Below are 24,388 nucleotides of genomic sequence, written 5' to 3' on the forward strand. Positions count from 1 at the left end.
CTCTCTCTCTCTCTCTCTCTCTCTCTCTCTCTCTCTCTCTCTCCACTTCTTTGTCTTTCTCTCTCTCTCTGACTCTCTCTTTCTCCCTCTCTGATTGCAGTTTGTGGATTAGGATGTAAAGCTCTCAATCACTGTTCCAGAGCTAAACTGGTCTACCTTCCAATATGATGATCATGGACTTTCCCTCTAAAACTGCAAAAGAGGCCCTAATTAAATGCTTGCTTTTTTTTTTTGTTTATGATGTTTTTTTATCTTTATTAACTTGAGTATTTCTTATTTACATTTCGATTGTTATTCCCCTTCCCGGTTTCCAGGCCAACATCCCCCTAACCCCTCCCCCTCCCCTTCTCTATGGGTGTTCCCCTCCCCCCATTACCACCCTCCCCCCAACAATCACGTTCACTGGGGGTTCAGTCTTGGCAGGACCAAGGACTTCCCCTTCCACTGGTGCTCTTACTAGTCTATTCATTGCTACCTATGTGGTTGGAGCCCAGGGTCAGTCCATGTATAGTCTTTGGGTAGTGGCTTAGTCCCTGGAAGCTCTGGTTGCTTGGCATTGTTATTCATATGGGGTCTCAAGCCCCTTCAAGCTCTTTCAGTCCTTTCTCTGAATCCTTCAACGGGGATCCTGATCTCAGTTCAGTGGCTTAATGATGGCATTCGCCTATGTATTCTGGCTGTGTTTCTCAGGAGAGATCTACATCTGGTTCCTGTCGGCCTGCACTTCTTTGCTCCATCCATCTTATCTAATTGGGTGGCTGAATATGTATGAAAATGCTTGCTTTTGTAAGAGTTACTTTGACCATGGTGTTTCTTCAGAGCAATAGAACAGTAACTAGGACACCTGACACCAATTTTGGGCCTCCATATGCTTATGAAATCTCCATCTATATATATTATACCACATATTTACTCCCTGAACATACATATAAACTTACAAACACAAATATATATACAGACACACATATATATATGTGTATATATATATATATATATGCACCAACAAGTATACAATACACACATAAACACACACATGCACAAACATGAATCCTTCCTGCTATAAACTAGGCACAATTTGTTTCTGTATTTTTTTGTTTTGTATTCATATATATATATATGAATCTTGAGCAAATAAGGCTGAAAATAGAATGTCATCAGAAAAAACTCAAATCAAGAACTGGAAAAAAGGAGGGCTTTCTTGAAATAATTTCTCCTTCTCCTTCTTTTCTTCTTCTTCTGCCTATTCCTCCTTTCTTTCCCCTACTATGAATCTCAGGCAAGTCTCCAAATTATAACTCTTCTGCCTCAACTCTCCAGGAATTGCAGCTGTGTGCTATCACACCTGTGTGCTTGCTTCCTTCTTTACTCTCTGTCTGCTCTTCAAATAGGAATGGGGGAAGCAGAAAGGGTTAGAGTTACTCACTGTCGTCCATCGCCACAGTGATATAAACAAATGGAACCTTCTGATATTTTCATATGTTCTGAGGCAAGTGTGTGTGTGTGTGTGTGTGTGTGTGTGTGTGTGTGTGTTAGGAGTATGTCTTCCTAGCTTCACGAAAATGAAAATATGTGGTATAGGGGTTCCATTTCCAGAAAGCAGTAACTTGTGTGAGTTGGAAAAGACATCGACTTTAAAGATCAAGTGCCTCACAGACAGTGCTGTGCAGGACATTTGATCACACCGTGATCCCAGAGATTTCGAACTGGAAAAAACCTGTTTCTGGTTCTGTTGTGGCTCAGCCCTAGCACACACTTTTAATCCAAAGCCTTTTTGTTTAGGAAAAACAAAATGAAATAAAGTCAACAATAAGTCAAGAGGCAGAGCATAGGAAAAGCTGTAATGAGTCGGAGGAAGTCTGGAGGAACATAGAGAGACACACAGGAATCAAAGTGAGGACATTCAGTTAGAGAAGTTTTAATAGACAGCATGGCTAAGAGGAAGGAGCTCTATCTTTCTGGAGCATCAGTTGAGGAGGAAGGAAGGGCAGTTCTGTGTTTTCCCTGTTTCTCTGAGCTAGTAGGCGTGATCATACCATACCACCTGGCTTCTGAGTGTTCATTTGGTAAACCTGAACTCTTGGGACTTTGTTTCAAAACAGCGCAGTGCCTCTTAGGTGCTGGATACCCTTACTTCAAACCCTCGTTTATCTGACACAGTTCAGTATACACCCTCATTATTCCTGGTTCAAACTGAAGATGGTATGACTCCTAAAGATGACAGAGCAAAGGAAAACAAAGATTACACCACACATACAAGAATACAAATTTCTTCTCCACACCAGTAGACACGTGCTCAGATCATAAAAGTGATGAGATTTGATGGGATATATAATGCCATCTGGGATCTGAGTCTACCAAGGTGGACTCTTTTCTGAAGTTTGTGCATTGCGAACAAATCTTGGCATGTGAACTGTGATAAACTGGTTGGTATTGCTCCCATAGAGCCCACCAAGGACCACTGAGGTAAATAGAAAACAATAAAGTCAAACCTTTGATGGGCAGTGTCACACTGTGATAGGGTACCAGGCAGGGTCACTATGTGATGGAGCACTGATAAACTGGATTAACAAATCAATGCACAGATTTAGTAAGACAGAATATACTCACCCCATCTACACATATTCATCCCAACACTCACCTATCTGAGAATCCTCAGTCCATACAGCCTCTAAGACTAGCTATGTACAGGTTTATCAGCTCTTTCTTCACCTCAGACACAGGTCAGAATAAAATCAGGGGTAACAGTTTGTTAGTTCTGTCTTTGCTCAGATGATAACCAATGAATTCAGGGCTTCTAAATTGCCTCTGGAAGAAGTTGCAAGGAGGTTGCTAAAAAACTTCACCTCTGAATAATCAATTGTTTATGTTTCACTGCTGCAACCTTACCTGGAGGGAGGTTGGTGCTATCAATGCTGTTAAGTGTTGCCTAATTGCAGGGTCAGTGAAGTCTGGAAACAATGGCAAGCCCTGAGCAAGTGAGGAGAGGTGTGGGTTCATGATCTTCTGAGCAGGAAAGATGTTCTTAAGAATCCCAGAACAGTCATTTACAGAAGTCTCTTGGTGCACTGGGACCAGAATCCCTCAGAGCCTCATTAAAGACAAGAAGAAAAACTCCCATCTACATCTTTGGCCCCCTTTGGACCAAGTGATGATGACAAAGACTATTATCACAGTTCACATGCCAAGATTTGTTCAAATGCACAAACTTCAGAAAGAGTCCACCTTGGTAGACTCAGATCCCAGATGGCATTATATATCCCATCAAATCTCATCCCTTTTATGATCTGAGCACGTGTCTACTGGTGTGGAGAAAAATTTGTATTCTTGTATGTGTGGTGTAATCTTTGTTTTCCTTTGCTCTGTCATCTTTAGGAGTCATACCATCTTCAGTTTGAACCAGGAATAATGAGGGTGTATACTGAACTGTGTCAGATAAACGAGGGTTTGAAGTAAGGGTATCCAGCACCTAAGAGGCACTGCGCTGTTTTGAAACAAAGTCCCAAGAGTTCAGGTTTACCAAATGAACACTCAGAAGCCAGGTGGTATGGTATGATCACGCCTACTAGCTCAGAGAAACAGGAAAACACAGAACTGCCCTTTCCTTCCTCCTCAACTGATGCTCCAGAAAGATAGAGCTCCTTCCTCTTAGCCATGCTGTCTATTAAAACTTCTCTAACTGAATGTCCTCACTTTGATTCCTGTGTGTCTCTCTATGTTCCTCCAGACTTCCTCCGACTCATTACAGCTTTTCCTATGCTCTGCCTCTTGACTTATTGTTGACTTTATTTCATTTTGTTTTTCCTAAACAAAAAGGCTTTGGATTAAAAGTGTGTGCTAGGGCTGAGCCACAACAGAACCAGAAACAGGTTTTTCCAGTTCAAATCTCTGGGATCACGGTGTGATCAAATGTCCTACACAACACTGTCTGTGAGGCACTTGATCTTTAAAGTCGATGTCTTTTCCAACTCACACAAGTTACTGCTTTCTGGAAATGGAACCCCTATACCACATATTTTCATTTTCGTGAAGCTAGGAAGACATACTCCTAACACACACACACACACACACACACACACACACACACACAACAATTGCCTCCCCAACATATGAAAATATCAGAAGGTTCCATTTGTTTATATCACTGTGGCGATGGACCACAGTGAGTAACTCTAACCCTTTCTGCTTCCCCCATTCCTATTTGAAGAGCAGACAGAGAGTAAAGAAGGAAGCAAGCACACAGGTGTGATAGCACACAGCTGCAATTCCTGGAGAGTTGAGGCAGAAGTTATAATTTGGAACTTGCCTGAGATTCATAGTAGGGGAAAGAAAAGGAGGAATAGGCAGAAGAAGAAAAAAGAAGGAGAAGGAGAAATTATTTCAAGAAAGCCCTCCTTTTTCCAGTTCTTGATTTGAGTTTTTTCTGATGACATTCTATTTTCAGCCTTATTTGCTCAAGATTCATATATATATATATGAATACAAAACAAAAAATACAAAACAAATTGTGCCTAGTTTATAGCAGGAAGGATTCATGTTTGTGCATGTGTGTGTTTTATGTGTGTATTGTATACTTATTTGGTGCATATATATATATATATACACATATATATATGTGTGTCTGTATATATATTTTGTTTATGGAGTTTATATGTATGTTCAGGAGTAAATATGTGGTATAATATATATAGATGGAATTTCATAAGCATATGGAGGCCCAAAATTGGTGTCAGGTGTCCTAGTTACTGTTCTATTGCTCTGAAGAAACACCATGGTCAAAGTAACTCTTACAAAAGCAAGCATTTTCATACATATTCAGCCACCCAATTAGATAAGATGGATGGAGCAAAAGAAGTGCAGGCCGACAGGAACCAGATGTAGATCTCTCTGAGAAACACAGCCAGAATACATAGGCGAATGCCATCATTAAGCCACTGAACTGAGATCAGGATCCCCGTTGAAGGATTCAGAGAAAGGACTGAAAAAGAGCTTGAAGGGCTTGAGACCCCATATGAATAACAATGCCAAGCAACCAGAGCTTCAGGGACTAAGCCACTACCCAAAGACTATACATGGACTGACCCTGGGCTCCAACCTCATAGGTAGCAATGAATATCCTAGTAAGAGCACCAGTGGAAGGGGAAGCCCTTGGTCCTGCCAAGACTGAACACCCAGTGAATGTGATTGTTGGGGGGAGGGCGGTAATGGGGGGAGGATGGGGAGGGGAACACCCATAGAGAAGGGGAGAGAGGGATTAGGGGGATGTTGGCCCAGAAACCGGGAAAGGGAATAACATTCGAAATGTAAATAAAAAATACTCAAGTTAATAAAAGATAAAAAAACATCATAAACAAAAAAAAAGCAAGCATTTAATTAGGGCCTCTTTTGCAGTTTTAGAGGGATAGTCCATGATCATCATATTGGAAGGCAGACCAGCTTAGCTCTGGAACAGTGATTGAGGCTTTACATCCCTAATCCACAAACTGCAATCAGAGAGGGAAAAGAGAGTCAGAGAGAGAGAGAAAGACAAAGAAGTGGAGAGAGAGAGAGAGAGAGAGAGAGAGAGAGAGAGAGAGAAGACAGTGACAAAGAAAGACAGAGATTGAAAGAGGCAGAGAGATACTGGGGCTGTTGAAGACTTTTAGAACCTCAAAGCCCACCTCCAGTAACACACCTCCCACCTCTTAATCCTTTCCTAAACTATCAACCAATTAGGAACTACACATTCAAGTATACAAATCCATACAAACCAATTCTCCTTCAAAACACCACACCAGATATCTTCCTCAATTGCTCTCCACCTTATATTTTTATGCAAAGTCTCCTGCTGCACCCACAAATCACCATTATGACTAGTCTAACTATCCAGCTTGCCCTAGAGAATCCTGTGTCAAGGACTCCCCATAGTTAGGACTACTAGTAGCTACCATGCTGGCTGGCTTTTGCATTGGTTCATTGATCTGAACTCTCTACTCATGCTTGCATGGTGAATGTTTATACACTAAGCCTTCTTCACAGTTCTGACAGAAATATGTTTTAATAAATGAATCTTGACTTAGCAATGGATAAATGTCTAACAAACAAATTGTACTAATAATTCCTTGAAGTACAAACTTCTGATTTCTTTGTAGACTCAATTGTATCATGTGATGATTGTTTTGGACGCTGCCTTATGAGAAAATGTTTTGCTAAAGCAGACCCATGAAAGGATGTTTTACTGAGGCAGACACTGGAGAGGACCTGTGATGTTCCAAAAGACTACAGGTAGAACCCAACAAGCAGTGAACAACACTTCATTGCTTTGCCTTGAAACACTTTAGTCGTCTTCGTTGATGACACTCATATTTGTTCACATTGCAATGGGTTGCTTGTCTTCACAGATCTTCATTTGTTCTGACTTTGTACATAGAAATAAAGAACTTCTCCTGGTATTCTAGCTGCTTCTTGCTGCTTCTGTGGTCCCATGCCAATTCAGCAAAGACTCGAGATTCTTTCTGGATTGAGCCTCTGCTACTAATTTGTGTTTGGTGTTTGCCAGTTGGACTGGAATGTCACCACTGGTTTGGGTTTGATGTTTTGCACTGGACTGCTGATATTCTGGCAAAGAAAATTGATATTGACCAAAGTACTTCAAAAGAACACATCCCTCTTGTCCTATTAACCAACTTTTGTCCCCTACCTTTGCTCAGTGGGCTATAAAGGATGTTGAAGGATTTAAAAGCCCTTATTAAAATAGGTTTTGGAAGCGGTGGGGTCTAACATGGTTTAGGCATGACAAGGAATTCTGCTTCTAATATAGTAGAGTAAAATACAGGCGTTGATGTGCTAGAAATGTTATTTAAGGAGGTTAGCAAAATAGCAGCTACTGCCGATGGGTGGTCAAATAAATAAAGGAGTCAACTGGCATTGCTTTTCAAGAACAGGATGCTAAAATCATAGGGAAAGCCATAGCTCAGGAATCAAATGCCCGATGCTTTAACTATGGTGAATTTGGCCCATTCCCAACAAACTGTAAGGCTAGAAGATAAAGTTCAGAATTAACTCTGACGAATATGGTATTAGTAAAAGAGAACAAGCAGGTTTTGGCTACAATGAAACACAAAGGCTTCCAGAATATTGTAGACAGTGGGGAAAGAGCAAACATTAGTCAACGGACTGTAGATCCAAGAGAGTCTTATGAGGTAATCTCCTGCCATTGGGAAACAAACAGAAAGACCTCTCAGCTAAAAACTCTGCCTCAAACAATACAAGCTAGAGAAGATACCAAGCAGACAAGAAAATCAAAACTACTTCTCATCGTATGCTACAGAAGGAAGTGCAGCTTTGGAAATGGCCATAGATGTGCTTCTTACACTGTCCCCAATAGTTGAATGTTGCAGGTTAACCACTGGTGTTTATGGCCCTCTACCCTCCAGAACAATAAGAATAATCTTGGAAAGAAGTGAATCAACTTCTCAATGATTTAGTATACATTTAGGTATAGTGCATGGGGATATCAAGGAAGAAATTAAAATCATGGCATCTGTGGAAAAGAATATATAAATTAATGCAGGGGGTAGAGGTTCTCAGCTATTGACGTTTTCTTACATTCAGGGCAAGGCTACTCCAGTAGGAAGAACCAGGGCTTTGGGAGCACTGGGAAACAAGTGTTCTGGAAAACACGGTTAGTGATCAGGGACCCAAATTAATGGTAGAATTAAATAGTGTTGGCATACAAGGTTTGGTGGATACAGAAGCTGATGCTAGTATACTTTTCCAAAATCAAGACTGGCCACTTCAGAAGGTTTACATACAGATCATAGGAATTGGTAAATTATCAGGAACAAGACAAAGGGTTGTGGGGATCAGAAGAGCAAACAGGGAAGTACAGACCTTACGTGGCTGACAGACCCAGTAATTTATGAGGAACAAATCTCTTACGACACTAGGGTATGCAAATTAATATTCTTGTGGGCTGGAGAGATGGCTCAGAGGTTAAGAGCATTGTCTGCTCTTTCAGAGGTCCTGAGTTTAATTCCAAGCAACAACATGGTGGCTCACAAACATCTATACTGAGATTTGGTGCCCTCCTCTGGCCTGCAGACATACATGCAGGCAGAATGCTGCAAACATAATAAAAAATTAAATATTTTTTAAAAAAAATAGCCAGCTCCGGCGCTAGAGGCGGCGGCAGCAGCGGCAGCAACACAGTAGCGGTTTCAGAGCGGTTGGGCTCGCGGCAAGTGGACCAGGTCGAGTCAGTGCGTTCTCGCGAGTGTGCGTTCGCCTGAGCTGGAATCGAAGCCTCTTAAAATGGCAGATGATTTGGACTTCGAGACAGGAGATGCAGGGGCCTCCGCCACCTTCCCAATGCAGTGCTCGGCATTATGTAAGAATGGTTTTGTGGTGCTCAAGGGCCGGCCGTGTAAGATCGTCGAGATGTCTACTTCGAAGACTGGCAAGCAAGGCCATGCCAAGGTCCATTTGGTTGGTACTGATATTTTTACTGGGAAGAAATATGAAGATATCTGTCCATCGACTCATAGCACGGATGTCCCCAACATCAAAAGGAATGACTTCCAGCTGATTGGCATCAGGATGGGTACTGATCCCTACTCCAGGACAGTGGGGAGGTACCTGAGGGAGACCTTGGAAAGGAGATTGAGCAGAAGTATGACTGTGGAGAAGAGATCCTGAGCACAGTCTGTCCGCTATGACAGACGAGGCAGCTGTTGCAATCAAGGCCATGGGAAAATAACTGGCTTCCTGGGTGGCGGTGGTGAAAGCAGTGATCAGTGAGCCTACAGCCGCCCCTCTCCCGGCCATGGCTGGGCCCTTGGCTGGGCCCTTGGCTGGACTCCTATTAAATTTATTTGACGTTTTATATTGGCTTTCCTCACCCCTTCAAACTGTCGGAGAGACCCTACCCTTCACCTAGCTCCCTTGGCCAGGCGTGAGGGAGCCATGGCCTTGGTGAAGCTACCTGCCTCTTCTCTCGCAGCCCTGATGGGGGAAAGGGAGTGGGCACTGCTTGTGGTTTAGGTTCCCCTCTCCCTTTTCCTTTTTAATACAATTTGAAATCAGAAAGCTGTGGATTCTGGCAAATGGTCTTGTGCCTTTTATCCCACTCATCGAGATCTGGTACCCAGTTCTACATAGTCCTTCACCCCCAAGGACCACTGGGGACCAGCCCCCTTCCCTGCCTGTGTCTCTTACCAAACCCCTTTAGGGGTGGTCAGAAGAGGAGGGGGAAGGAGACACAATCCCTCATGCATCTTGGAAGGCCTTGCCCCCATGGGCTTTACCCTTTCATGTGAGCTTTCTCCCTGACACATTGGTTAAAAACCAAACCTGAATAAAACTACAAGTTTAATATGAAAAAATAGCCAGTTCTCTGTACCCAAATCCTGTAAGGGAGAGAGCTGGACTCTCAGAAGTGCAAAAATCCTGAGAGCTCAGAGAACACCAATTCTGCTCACATTCCTGGCCCAAGAGGACCCACCTAGAGCCTTCTGGACACAGGAACCCAGAAATAGTCTAGGACAGGGCCCTTCTAGTTTCTGCCTGCCCCCAGAGCTGACCTGGTCCCACAGCTCTCTGTACCCAAATCATGTGGGGGAGAGAGCTGGACACTCAGAAGTATGGACAATCCTGAGAGCGCAGGGGAGACCACCACTTCTAATCATATTGCTAGGCCAAGAGGAGCCTGCCTAGAGCCTTCTGGACACAGGAACCTAGGAGCAGTCAGAAACAGGATCCTTCCAATCTCTGCCTGTGCCCAGAGCAGAAAGCCAGACTCCAGGAGCTCTGACAGACGTGAGAACAGAGGTAAGACCACCACTTCTGCTCCGAAAGAACTGCCTGGAGCCCTCAGAACACAGGAACCCAGGAGCAGTCTGGACAGGATCCATCCGGTTTATTCCTGCTCCCTGAGCTGACAATGTAACATAGCTCTCTGTACCCGAATCCTGCTGAGAGAAAGCCAGTCTCCAGGAATGCAGAGAGACAGATTTACAGGACAGTCAAGCTACTGTCAGAATAGCAAGACCAGCTAACACCGGAGAGAAGCAGATGTAGAGAGGCAAAGGCAAGAACCTAAGCAACAGAAACCAGGGCTTCGTGGCATCATCAGAACCCAGTTCCCCCACCACAGTGAGCCCTGGATACCTCAACACATTGAAAGAACAATATTTGGATTTAAAATCACATCTCATGATTATGATAGTGGACTTTAAGAAGGACATAAATAACTCTCTTAAAGAAATACAGGACAACACAGATAAACAAGTAGAAGTCCTTAAAGAGGCAACACAAAAATCCCTTAAAGAATTACAGGAGGCACTCAATTGGCAGGTCCCGGACACCACCCGGACCTGAAGGGACCCCGTCAACAGCTCCCTGTACCCAAATCCTGTGGGAGGGAGAGCTAAACCTTCAGAGGGGCAGACATGCCTAGGAAGAGAGAAGAGACTACACTCAGCCCACATTTCTGACTCCAGAGGAAAGCACCTAACGACATCTGGGACCACTGTGCACCAGAGCCCCAGAAAAAGGCAGAACAAGCCCTTCTGGTTGCCGCCTTCACGGAGAACTCATAAGCAGCCTCCCAGGGGCAACTTCAGCCAAGGGACCAGAGGAAAGACCAACTTTTCTGCTCCAAGTGACCTGCCTGGTGGACTCAGGACACACGCCCACATGAACAGCTGAAAACCAGTAGACAGGAAAGACTACACACCAGAAACCGGAACACCCTGTTCCCATAACTGGATGAAAGAAAACAGGAAAACAGGTCTATAGCACTCCTGACACACAAGCCTACAGGACAGTCTAGCCATTCTCAGAAATAGCAGAACAAGGTAACACCAGAGACAACCTGATGGGAAGAGGCAAGAGCAGGAACCCTAGCAAGAAACCAAGACTACATGGCATCACCTGAGCCCAATTCTCCTACCAAAGCAAACACTGAATATCCAAACACACCAGAAAAGCAAGATCTTGATTTTTAAATCACATTTGATCATGATGATGGAGAACGTCAAGAAAGACATAAAGAACTCCCTTAGAGAAACAAAGAAAAACATAAATAAACAAGTAGAAGCCTAAAGAGAGGAATCACAAAAATCCATGAAAGAATTCCAGGAAAACACAACCAAACAGGTGAAGGAACTAAAAATGGAAATAGAAGCAATAAAAAAGCACAAAGTGAGACAACCCTGGATATAGAAAACAAAAGGAAGAGACAAGGAGCCATAGATACAAGCAACACCAACAGAATACAAGAGATACAACAGAGAATCTCAGGAGCAGAAGATTCCATAGAAATCATTGACTCAACTGTCAAAGATAATGTAAAATGGAAAAAGCTACTGGTCCAAAACATACAGGAAACCGAGGACTCAATGAAAAGATCAAATCTAAGGATAATAGGTATAGAAGAGAGTGAAGACTCCCAGCTCAAAGGACCAGTAAATATCTTCAACAAATTTATAGAAGAAAACTTTCCTAACCTAAAGAAAGAGATGCCCATAAACAAACAAGCAGCCTACAGAACTCCAAATAGATTGGCCCAGAAAAGAAACTCCTCCCGTCACATAATAGTCAAAACACCAAATAAACAAAACAAAGAAAGAATATTAAAAGCAGTAAGGGAAAAAGGTCAAGTAACATATAAAGGCAGACCTATCAGAATTACACCAGACTTCTCGCCAGAGACTATGAAAGCCAGAAGATCCTGGACAGATGTCATACAGACCCTAAGATAACACAAATGCCAGCCCAGGTTACTGTATCCTGCAAAACTCTCAATTAACATAGATGGAGAAACCAAGATATTCCATGACAAAACCAAATTTACACAATATCTTTCTACAAATCCAGCCCTACAAAGGATAAAAAATGGTAAAGCCCAACACAAGGAGGCAAGCTACACCCTAGAAAAAGCAAGAAATTAATCATCTTGGCAACAAAACAGAGAGAAGAAAAGCACACAAACATAACCTCATATCCAAATATGAATATAACAGGAAGCAATAATCACTATTCCTTAATATCTCTCAACATCAATGGCCTCAACTCCCCAATAAAAAGACATAGATTAACAAACTGGATACACAACGAGGACCCTCCATTCTGCTGCCTACAAGAAACACACCTCAGAGACAAAGACAGACACTACCTCAGAGTGAAAGGCTGGAAAACAACTTTCCAAGCAAATGGTCGGAAGAAGCAACCTGGAGTAGCCATTCTAATATCAAATAAAAAATGGGGTTCAGAGCTAAACAAAGAGCTAAACAAAGAATTCACAGCTGAGGAATGCCGAATGGCTGAGAAACACCTAAAGAAATGTTCAACATCTTTAGTCATCAGGGAAATGCAAATCAAAACAACCCTGAGATTTCACCTCACACCAGTGAGAATGGCTAAGATCAAAAACTCAGGTGACAGCAAATGCTGGCGAGGATGTGGAGAAGAGGAACACTCCTCCATTGTTGGTGGGATTGCAGACTGGTACAACCATTCTGGAAATCAGTCTGGAGGATCCTCAGAAAATTGGACATTGAACTGCCTGAGGATCCAGCTATACCTCTCTTGGGCATATACCCAAAAGATGCCCCAACATATAAAAAAGACACGTGCTCCACTATGTTCATCGCAGCCTTATTTATAATAGCCAGAAGCTGGAAAGAACCCAGATGCCCTTCAACAGAGGAATGGATACAGAAAATGTGGTACATCTACACAATGGAATATTACTCAGCTATAAAAAACAACGACTTTATGAAATTCGTAGGCAAATGGTTGGAACTGGAAAATATCATCCTGGTGAGCTAACCTAATCACAGAAATTGATAAATGGCTATAGCATGCCTAGATGAGGACTAATTAAAATGTAAGATATTGCTCCCTTCTTTTAAAGAGAACAAGAATACCATGGGAGGATGAAGGCAAAGATTAGAGCAAGACTTTGAAGGACACCATTCAGAGCCTGCCCACATGTGGCCCATGTATATACAATACCCAGTTAGATAAGATGGATAAACATTCGTTTTTGATCATCCGTCTTGGTTTCATTTGTTCTAGGCATCAAGGTGAATTTCAGGCATTGGGGCTGGCACCTTTCAGTTGGGAAGTTTCAATCAACAGTGTGGGATTCTCATTTAACTCTGAACCCCTGTTGATATTAGGGGCCCATTGCCAAGAGTTGGTGTGGGAAGGTGAGATTAGTGTCGAGGCAGGCTGAGGCTCAGGCATTCTTCAGGCAGGATCTGACTGCTCTGGGCGGGCTGTTGGTGCAGGCTGGGGTTCAGGTGTGAGGCGGGCCTTTGGTTTTCATGATAAACAACAGTTTATCAATTTGATTTTCAGCAATGTCGAGGAGAAAAGCATGAAGTGAAACCCGTGAAACGAACTGACCGCAGGAAGCCAGTGGATAAAAGAGCATTCAAGTGAAAGGGAAAGGCAGGCTGAGCCATGTGTGAAACTAGGTGGTCTCATTTGGTTGAGGAAACCAGTCAAATGGGAATCAGAACCAGCCATGGCAGGAAAGCTGTGGGCTCTTTCTTTGAGGCTGAAAGTTCCCAGAAACAGCAGGAGGGCCAGGTTCTCAGACTGTTTGCTGGGCCTTCCCTCCCCTTCTCTGTGGGTGTTCCTCCCTTCTCCATGCCTCCTCCAGCAATCACATTCACTGGGTGTTCAGTCTTGGCAGGACCAAGGACTTCCACTGGTGCTCTTGCCCATCCTTCATTTGCTACCTGTGGTTGGGCCAGGGTCAGTCCATGTATAGCAGTCTTTGGGTGAGTGGCTTGGTCCTGGAGCTCTGGTTGCTTAACTCATATGGGGTCCTCAGCCCCTTCAAGCTCTTTCAGTCCCTTTCTCTGGATCCTTCAGCAGGATCCTGATCTCCAGTTCAGTAAAGCCCAATGATGGCATTAGCCTATATTATTCTGGCTGTGTTTCTCAGGAGAGGATCTGCATCTGGTTCCTGTCGGCCTGCACTTCTTTGCTCCATCCATGCATCTAGTGGGTGGCTAAAGATATGTATGAAAATGCTGCTGTAAAATTACTTTGACCTATTGTTTCTTAGAACAATGGGCAACTAGAACACCTGACACAATTTTGAGCCTCATATGTATGAAATCTCCATCTATATATTATACCACATATTCTCCTGAACATATATAAACTTACAAACTTTAAATATATACAGACACATATATATATGTGTACTATATATATATATATATGCAACAAGTATACAATACACATAGCACACATGCTGGCTTGCCAAGATCGCTTCTGCTACTAAACTAGGCACAATTTTGTTTCTGTATTTTTTATTTTGTATTCATATATATATATATGAATCTTGAGCAAATAAGGCTGAAAATAGAATGTCATCAGAAAAACTCAAATCGAACTTTGGAAAAGAGGAGCTTTCTTGAAATTTCTCCCTTCTCCTTTTCTTTTAACTAATATTCTGCTATTCCTCACTTCTTTCCCCTACACTGAATCTCAGGCAAGTCTCCAAGTGACTTCCCGAGGGCCAAAGATGTAGATGGGAGTTTCTCTTCTTGTCTTTAATGAGGCTCTGAGGGATTCTGGTCCCAGTGCACCAAGAGACTTCTGTAAATGACTGTTCTGGGATTCTTANNNNCNNCNNNCNNNCTCAGANGATCATGAACCCACACCTCCTCCTCACTTGCTCAGGGCTTGCCATTGTTTCCAGACTTCACTGACCCTGCAATTAGGCAACACTTAACAGCATTGGATAGCACCAACCTCCCTCCAGGTAAGGTTGCAGCAGTGAAGACATAAACAATTGATTATTCAGAGGTGAAGTTATTTTAGCAACCTCCTTGCAACTTCTTCCAGAGGCAATTTAGAAGCCCTGAATTCATTGGTTATCATCTGAGTTAAAGACAGAACTAACAAACTGTTACCCTGATTTTATTCTGACCTGTGTCTGAGGTGAAGAAAGAGCTGATAAACCTGTACATAGCTAGTCTTAGAGGCTGTATGGACTGAGGGATTCTCAGATAGGTGAGTGTTGGGATGAATATGTGTAGATGGGGTGAGTATATTCTGTCTTACTAAATCTGTGCATTGATTTGTTAATCCAGTTTATCAGTGCTCCATCACATAGTGACCCTGCCTGGTACCCTATCACAGTGTGACACTGCCCATCAAAGGTTTGACTTTATTGTTTTCTATTTACCTCAGTGGTCTCAGGCTCATGAGCAATACCAACCAGTCCAGTGTCACTGAGTTCCTCCTCCTGGGACTCTCCAGGCAGCCCCAGCAGCAGCAGTTCCTCTTCCTGCTCTTCCTCACCATGTACCTGGCCACTGTCCTGGGAAACCTGCTCATCATCCTGGCCATCAGCACAGACTCCCGCCTACACACCCCCATGTACTTCTTCCTCAGCAATCTGTCCTTTGTGGATGTCTGCTTCTCCTCCACCACTGTCCCCAAGGTATTGGCCAACCATATACTTGGGAGTCAGGCCATTTCCTTCTCTGGATGTCTCACACAGATGTATTTCCTTTTCATGTTTGTGGACATGGACAATTTCCTGTTGGCTGTGATGGCTTATGACAGATTTGTGGCCATATGCCACCCATTACACTACACAACAAAGATGACCCGTCAGCTCTGTGTCCTGATGGTGGCTGGATCGTGGGTCACTGCCAATCTGAATGTCCTCTTACACACTCTGCTCATAGCTCAACTCTCATTCTGTGGGGACAACATCATCCCCCACTTCTTCTGTGATGTGACTCCCCTCCTGAAACTCTCCTGCTCAGACACGCATCTCAATGAGCTGATTATTCACAGAGGAGCTGTAATCATAGTCACCCCATTTGTGTGCATCCTGATCTCCTACATTCGCATCCTGTGCAGTCCTGAGAGTCTCTTCCCAAAGGGAGGATGGAAGCCTTCTCCACCTGTGGCTCCCCACTTGACTGTGGTCTGCCTCTTCTATGGCACCATCATCGCTATGTATTTCAACCCTCATCTTTCCATTCATCAGAGGACCACGGCAGCCACTGTGTTGTACACAGTGGTGACTCCCATGTTGAACCCTTTTATTTACAGCCTGAGGAACAGGGACCTGAAAGGGCTCTACAAAACTGGTCCACCGAAGTACTTTTTTTTCTGTTCCAGTAAAAAGAGTTGGACTGATCCCTGTTCCTACCACATTTCAGAATTGAGCACTATTTGGCTGGATTCTGGTAGGCTCAGTCACAAAATAATTTAGTCATTGTTTCTTAGGGGACTCTCATTCACTAGGGTGCATGGGTGGATATATCAAATGATGGAATTGGTCTTGTGTTGTTTGGTTTTGGACTCTTGGGATGGAACTCAGCACATGCTGTGGAAGCTCAACCACCGAACTACATTCTGCAGACATTCAAATGAACTATGAAACTATTTCATGTGCATGTCAAGTCCTAACTTTTGTTTGTCAGTCTGTCTCTCCTGCTGCATTTATGTTGGTATATGTTTGTGAATATGTGAATAGAGGATAGCCATCTATCTATCTTGAATCTCATGTCTCAAGAGCCATACACCTCTTTTTGAGACAGTACCTCTCAGGGGACCATAGGCTCTTCAATCAGGCTAGCCTGGCTGGCCAACTGTACCTCTGGATCATCTGGTTTTCATCCACTCAGCCTGGGATTACAAAAGTGCTGAACTGATTCCTGTCTTTTACATTAAATTAGTCTTTTTTGCTTGGAAGGGAAGCTCCTTACATACTGAACTATCTACTGTTTAAAGAAGAATTATTTTTGAGCTAAGTGTTATGCCACACACAGATGAAGGTGGATGTCTATGAGTTTGAGGACAGCTGGTGTACATAGAGAGCCCAAGGCCAATTAAGGTTTCACAGTGAGACCATGTCCCAAGTACATGCATTCAAATATATTTTTTGTCTTTATTTCAATGTATTTTGTGTGTGTGTGTGTGTGTGTGTGTGTGTGTGTGTTGTGTGAGTCATTTATCTCTTTTTCAACTTTGTGGTCCAAGGAACCCAACTTGTCCCGCGCCACTTCGACAGCAGGAACGACGCCGCACACACAGGATCCTACTACAGAAAAAAGCTTTAATCTCTTGAGAGGGAGAGCATCCAACAATGCGGAAATGCCGAGTGAGGAATAAGGGAAACTATCCAGGACGGTCACTATCTGACTGGTCGCCAATTATGCCAGATGACGTGCCAAAACGTGCCTTTAGGGAAGTTAAGGCCCTGCGTGACCTAGGTGCCTCTTGGATGCCTCTGAGAAGCCCCTGGAGTATGTGAGGACAGCTCCTCACATATGTGAGGACAGCTCCTCGGACAGCTCCTCACATCTGTGAGGACAGCTCCTTGGACAGCTCCTCACACCAACTCATATAGTCAGTCCTTGTGAAATTGCCTTTATAACCTGAGCCACCTCACAGCCTCTGAGAGAAGCCCCTGTTATAATAGGAGATCGGTTTGGGAGACAGATGTTACATGTGCATTTTCATATCAAGATTACATAAGTATTTATTACAGTGGTCAAATCCATGTTGTACATCTGACTCATCCTTCAGAGTGCACTCCCATAATGTGACTCTTCACGCAGAGACCCAGGATGAGAGTAGCTAGTTTCTTGTCCCGATGACCCACAGTTGACCAATGAATAGAAGAGGATAGAAATTATTGCTTTTTAAAAACTTGTTTTTTTGTTTGCTTGATTTGAGAGAGTTTTTTTCGGCACTCCTGCCTGTCCTGGAACTCTGTAGACCAGACTGGCCTCGAACTCAGAGATACACCTGCTTCTGCCTCCCTAGTGCTGTGATTAAAGTCACTACCTGTCAGAAGTTATTGCTTTTTAAAGTAAAGTCTCTGTGGTTAGTCTTCTCTATTATTTGTACTATGGAAAAAACCAATATAGTTCATTCTATGTTGTTTTGAGATGAGGTCTTTCTATGGATCTCAGACGGTCACAGAAATCATCATCATCATCATCATCATCATCATCATCACCATCACCATCACCATCATGTGTGTGTGTGTGTGTGTGTGTGTGCGTGTGTGTGTGCGTGTACCTGTCTGTGCCTGTGTGTGTATATTAGAATATATACTTTTATGTGTTCGTTCTGTTTCCCTGGAGAGCATTTGAACCCAGCCTCGGAAGATCATCCATTTGGGAACCAGATCTGGATAATGGAAGCAAATGCTGGGTGCTGTAGTTTGTCATTCTGGGACAACTGTCAGGAACTTCAGCTGCTGTCCCTGACCCCAGTGCTTCCAGCCCCAAAACGGTACACTTCAGGAAGGGATAGTACAATTTGTTTTTCACACATTCACCAACTGCTGAATCAAGATTCACCTATTACAAATTCTTTCTATTGGGACTTTGTAGAAGGTACAGTGTGTAAATATTTACCATGCAAATATGAGGAACGAGTCCAGATTCCTAGACCCATGTAAAACCCATGCCAGCATGATGGCTGCCTGCAATCCTATGCTTGGAGAGGGAGGGACAGAGTGTCCCTAAGGCAAGCCAGCTAGTTGGACTAGTCATGATTGGTGATTGCTGGGGTCAGCAGGAGTCCTGGCCTATAAATATAAGGTGGAGGGCAATTGAGGAAGATACCTGGTGTGGTGGCTTGAATGAGAATGTTTCCCATGGGCTCATAGACTTGAATGTCTAGTCCCTAGTTGGTGGACTATTTTGAGAAGGATTAAGTGGTTTGGCCTTTTGTTTCCCCTGTATAAGTGGGAGTGGGTGGTTGGGAGGGGGAGCATTCTCATAGAAGCAGGGGGGATAGAAGAGGGGAGAACTGATAGAAAGGGGATAATATTTGAAATGTAAATACATAAAATACTCAATAAAAAAGAGGTGTGGCCTTGTTGTAGGAGGTGTGTTACTGGGGGTGGGCTTTGAGTTTTCAAAAGTCTTTAGCAGGCCCAGTCTCCTCTCTCTCCTCTCTCTGTCTCTGTCCTTCTCTATCTCCCTGATGTCTGTGGATCAGGATGTAAAGCTCTCAGTCACTGGTCCAGAGTGGAGCCTGTCTGCTTTCCAAAATAATGATCATGGATTAACCCTCTAACAGTACAAAAGAGGCCCTAATTAAATGTTTCCTTTTGTAAGAGTTACTTTGGCTATGGTTTCTTCATAGCAATAGAACAAGTAACTAGGACTCCTGACACCAACTTTGGTCCTCTATATGCATATGCACCTGGAACATACACACATACACACCCAAAGTAACACACATATACACCCATCACAACACACATACATACCCCTGTATATACCTATACCCTCACAACCACACACATAATACACACCCAGGTACACACAAACAAGCACCCACAAACATACACATATATACATGATTGCACAAACAGATATACACATACCTGCATACAAGCATTTGGTGTAGGAAATATGGTCACATTGTGCACCCCAATATCTTGAATGGGAAAAATATGTTTCTTGTTGTGGTGTGGTTCAGACCCAGTAGATGACTTTAATCCAAGAGCTTTCTTTTAACAGGCATAAATAAAGTCGATCATTGGTCAAGAGGCAGAGCAAGCAGCTAGTTGACAGGAAGTGAACATTAAGAAATCCAGGAAAAAGAAAGGAGGGTCTTTGAGTTCAAGGGTATTTAAGATACTATGGAAAATATAAAGAAGATTTTTTTTTCCTTTTGTGCTGTCAGTGAAGTAGGAAAGTCAGCTGGGTGCTTTCTCTGCTTCTCTGAGCTAGCAAACTTTCATCCCAGCATCTGACTTTTGAGTCTTCACTGATAAAATCAAACCTTTGTGAATTTGTTTTTAAAACAAGCAGCATACACATGTACAAGCACACATATGCACATATAAACACACACATATGCACATGCAAGCAGACACATATACATATATACACATATACACATAAAATACATACATAGGCATATGCAAATAGACACACATGCACATATACATATATACACACAAAATGCATACATATAAATGTTCAAACACATGTACACATACAAATATACATATGTATGTACAAACATACATATGCATATACAAACACATAAACACAAACAAAACCACAAATATATATATACAGTCTTATGCATATACAAATATATACTTATGTACAAATGCACATACGCACATACAAATACACACATATACACATATGCACACATACTGCAATACACACATATGTACATAAACATACATATACAGATACACACATGTGCACATACCCTCACATACACATAAAACACATACATATAAATGTACACACACACATACACATATAAGCATATATACATATGTACAAACATATACATAGGCATATACAAGCACACATACTCGTACAAAACACAAATATATAAATACAAATGCATACATATGGACATACAAACACATTTACATATACACACAACTACCTACCCCTACATACAAACAGAAATCTTTCCTGCTATAAATAGGCACACTTTGTTTCTCTGAAATAAAACTATGAATATTTTTCAGCAAAATATGAGTGGAAATAGAAAGTCATCAGAAAACAACTCAAATATAATTCCTCCTTCCTCTTGCCCATTTCTCCTTTCCTTCCCCTACTATGAATCTCAGGTAACTCTCCAAAATGTAACTCTTCTGCCTCGACTCTCCAGGAATTACAGCGGTGTGCCATCAAGTCTGTTTGCTTGCTTCCTTTTCTACTCTCAGTGTGCTTTTCAGATAAGAATGGGGGAAGCAGAAAGGGTTAGAGTTACTCACTATGGTCCATCGACAGTGATACAAACAGATAGAAGCTCCCCCTACTTCCACATGCTCTGAAGGCATGTGTATCCGTGTGTGTGTGTGTGTGTGTGTGTGTGTGTGTGTGTGTGTGTGTGTTTAAGGAACATGTCTTCCCAGCTTCACCATACTGAAAATATGTGGTATAGGGGTTCCGTTTCCAGAAAGCAGTAACCTATGTGAGTTGGAGAAGGCATTGACTATAAAGGCCACATGCCTCATAGACAGCGCTGTGTTGGACATTTGATCACATGGTGACCCCAGAGATTGTGAAGTGGAAAAACCTGTTTCTGGCTGTAGTGTGGCTCAGCTCTAGAACACCCTTTTAATCCAAGACTTTTCTGTTTAGTGTAAGAAAGTCAACACTAGGTCAAGAGGCAGAGCAAACACCCAGTTCACAGGGTGTGAACATAGGAGAAAAAACCATAGAGAGTAAAGAGGAGTCAGAAAGATTGGATAGAGACATAGTAGGGATATTTGGTTTGAGAGGTTTTTTAAAGTCAAGGTGGATAAGTGGAAGGAGGAGCAAAAGAGCAGAAGTATTCGGAGGATTTGGAGGAGTCAGAGTCGGAGGAGTCAGAGGAGTCAGAGTTGGAGGACTCAGAGGAGTTGGTTTTTCCTGCTGGGCATCAGTTGAGGAGGGAGGTCAGCTGTGTGGTTTTCTGCCTCTCTTGAGCTAGTACTTTGATCACAATATCTGTCTCCTGAGTCTTCATTTAGTAAATCTGAACTATTGTGATTTTTTTTTAAATCAACACAGTGCCCCTTAGGTGCTGGCTTCCCTTGATTCAAATCTTCATGTAAATGTTCCAGCTCAGTACATGCCCTTATTATCTCTGGCTCAAATTAAAGATGATGATGTGACCTCACTGATCACTGCTAAAGATGACAGAATCCAAGGAAGCAAAGATTACATAGCATATGCAAGAATGCAAAAATTTCCTCTCCATACCTATAGACAAAGGCTCAGATCATCAAGGTGATGAGAATATATAATGGTGGTATATAATGCCATCTAAAATCTGTGTCTACCAAGGTGAACTCATTTCTGAAACTTGTACATTTTAAGCAAACCATTGTATGTAAACTTTGATAATATTCTCTGTCATTGTCGTTTGGTCCAAAGGAGCCAAAGATGTAGTTGGGGGTTTCTCTTGTCTTGTCTTTATAAAGTTCTGAGGGATTCTGGTCTCAGTGGCCAAAGAGACTTCTGTAAATGACTGTTCCGTGATTCTTTAGATCTTTCCTACTCAGAAAACCATGAACTCAAACACCTGCTCCTCACTTGCTCAGAGCTTGCCAGTGTTTCCAGACCCTGCAATTCGGTCAAGCTGAACAGCATTGGATAATCAACCTCCCTCCAGGTAAGGTTGCAGCAGTGAGGACATAAACATTCGATTATTCAGAGACGAAGTTATTTTAGCAACCTCCTTGCAACTTCTTTCAGAGGCAGGGGATAATTTAAAAGCCCTGAATCCATTGGTTATTATCTAAGTTAAAGGCAGAACTAACACCTCATTACTCTGATGTTGTTCTGAGCTGTCTGAGGTGAAGGGGGAGCTGAGAGGTGTGAACCTATATGCACCTAGTCTTAGAGGCTGTGTGGCCTGAGGAATGCTCAGGTAGGTAATACATCATGGCTGAGTGTTGGAATGAAGATGTGCGGATGAGGTGGGCATATCCCTTCCATGTTATCCACTCTATGAATTGATTTGCTAATGTGACCTTGCCTGACACCCAGTCACAGCATGCCCATGCCCATCAAGATTTTGACTTTATTGTCTTCTATTTGCTTTGGTGGTCTCAGGCTCATGAGCAACACCAACCAGTTGAGTGTCACTGAATTCCTCCTCCTGGGATTCTCCAGGAAGCCCCAGCAGCAGCAGCTACTCCTCCCGCTCTTCCTCATCATGTACCTGGCCACTGTCCTAGGAAACCTGCTCATCATCCTGGCCATTAGCACAGACTCCTGCCTGCACACCCCCATGTACTTCTTCCTCAGCAACCTGTCCTTTGTGGATGTCTGCTTCTCCTCCACCACTGTCCCCAAGGTACTGGCCAACCACATACTTGGGAGTCAGGCCATTTCCTTCTCTGGATGTCTCACACAGATGTATTTCCTTTTCACGTTTGTGGATATGGACAATTTCTTGCTGTCTGTGATGGCCTATGTCCAATATGTGGCCATATGCCACCCTTTACACTACACAACAAAGATGACCCATCAGCTCTGTGTCCTGATGGTGGCTGGATCGTGGGTCACTGCCAATCTGAATGTCCTCTTACACACTCTGCTCATGGCTCAACTCTCCTTTTGTGGGCACAACATCATCCCCCACTTCTTCTGTGATGTGACTCCCCTCCTGAAACTCTCCTGCACAGACACACAGCTCAATGAGCTGATGAGTCACACAGAGGGAGCTGTGATCATGGTCATCCCGTTTGTTTGTATCTTTTACATCCACATCACACGTACTGTCCTGAGAGTCTCATTCCCCAGGGGAGGATGGAAAGCCTTCTCCACATGTGGCCCACACCTGGCTGTGGTCTGCCTCTTCTATTGCACCATCATCACTGTGTACATCCATCCCTCCTCTTCCCACTCATCTGAGAAGGACATGATAGCCACTGTGCTGTACACAGTGGAGACTCCCATGCTGAATCCTTTTATCTATAACCTGGGAAACAGGGACCTGAAAGGGACCAGAAAATCCCTGGATTTTCTGTATCTTTTGGACCAGTAGCTTTTTCCGTTTAACATTATCTTTGACCGTTGTGTGGATGATTTCTATGGAATCTTCTGTTCCTGAGATTCTCTCTTGTATCTCTTGTATTCTGTTGGTGATGCTTGTATCTACAGCTCCTCGTCTCTTCCTTTGGTTTTCTATATCCAGGGTTGTCTCCATTTGTGCTTTCTTATTGCTTCTATTTCCATTTTCATTCCTTCACCTGTTTGATTGTGTTTTTCCTGGATTCTTTCAGGGATTTTTTGTGATTCCTCTCTATAGGCTTCTACTTGTTTATGTTTTCCTGCGTATCTCTAAGGGAGTTCTTCATTCCTTTCTTGAAGTCCTCCAGCATCATGATCAAATGTGATTTTAAATCTAGATCTTGCTTTTCTGGTGTGTTTGGATATTCAGTGTTTGATTTGGTGGGAGAATTGGGCTCTGATGATGCCATGTAGTCTTGGTTTATGTTGCTTGGGTTCTTGTGCTTGCCTCTTGCCATCAGGTTGTCTCTGGTGTTACCTTGTTCTGCTATTTCTGACAGTGTCTTGACCTTCCTATAGGCCCATATGTCAGGAGTGCTGTAGACCTGTTTTCCTGTTTTCTTTCAGCCAGTTATGGAAACAGAGTATTCTGCTTTCAGGCATGTAGTCTGTCCTGCCTACTGGTCTTCAGCTGATCCTGTGGGACTGTGTCCTGAGTCCACCAGGCAGGTTGCTTGGAGCAGAAAAGTTGGTCTTACCTGTGGTCCCGCGGTTCAAATTGCTCATGGGGGAGGCTGCTTTTGAGCTTTCTGTGAGGGCGGCAACCAGGAGGGCCTGCGCCGCTGTTTCCTGGTGCCCCTGTGTACCAGGGTCCCAGATGGTGTTAGGTGTTTTCCTCTGGAGTCAGAAATGTGGGCAGA

At 43.2% G+C, this 24,388-nt stretch overlaps 2 protein-coding genes and 1 pseudogene across 2 annotated transcripts; all 3 read left to right on the forward strand.

Moving 5' to 3' along the window:
* The first annotated feature begins 8,262 nt into the window (after positions 1 to 8,262).
* LOC116909107 lies at positions 8,263 to 8,734 on the forward strand (annotated as a pseudogene).
* Positions 8,735 to 15,208: 6,474 nt separating this feature from the next.
* LOC116909330 (olfactory receptor 1361-like) lies at positions 15,209 to 16,187 on the forward strand. Its single transcript, XM_032912871.1, is given in 2 exon segments — positions 15,209 to 16,092; positions 16,094 to 16,187. Coding segments are annotated over 2 exon segments (978 nt in total).
* A 6,382-nt stretch (positions 16,188 to 22,569) lies between these two features.
* LOC116909331 (olfactory receptor 1361-like) lies at positions 22,570 to 23,502 on the forward strand. The gene has a single exon (XM_032912872.1). The coding sequence runs from the start codon at positions 22,570 to 22,572 to the stop codon at positions 23,500 to 23,502; it is 933 nt and encodes a 310-aa protein (XP_032768763.1).
* Positions 23,503 to 24,388: the final 886 nt, after the last annotated feature.

This window comes from Rattus rattus, chromosome 9 (genome assembly GCF_011064425.1).
Source record: "Rattus rattus isolate New Zealand chromosome 9, Rrattus_CSIRO_v1, whole genome shotgun sequence".
NCBI lineage: Eukaryota > Metazoa > Chordata > Mammalia > Rodentia > Muridae > Rattus > Rattus rattus.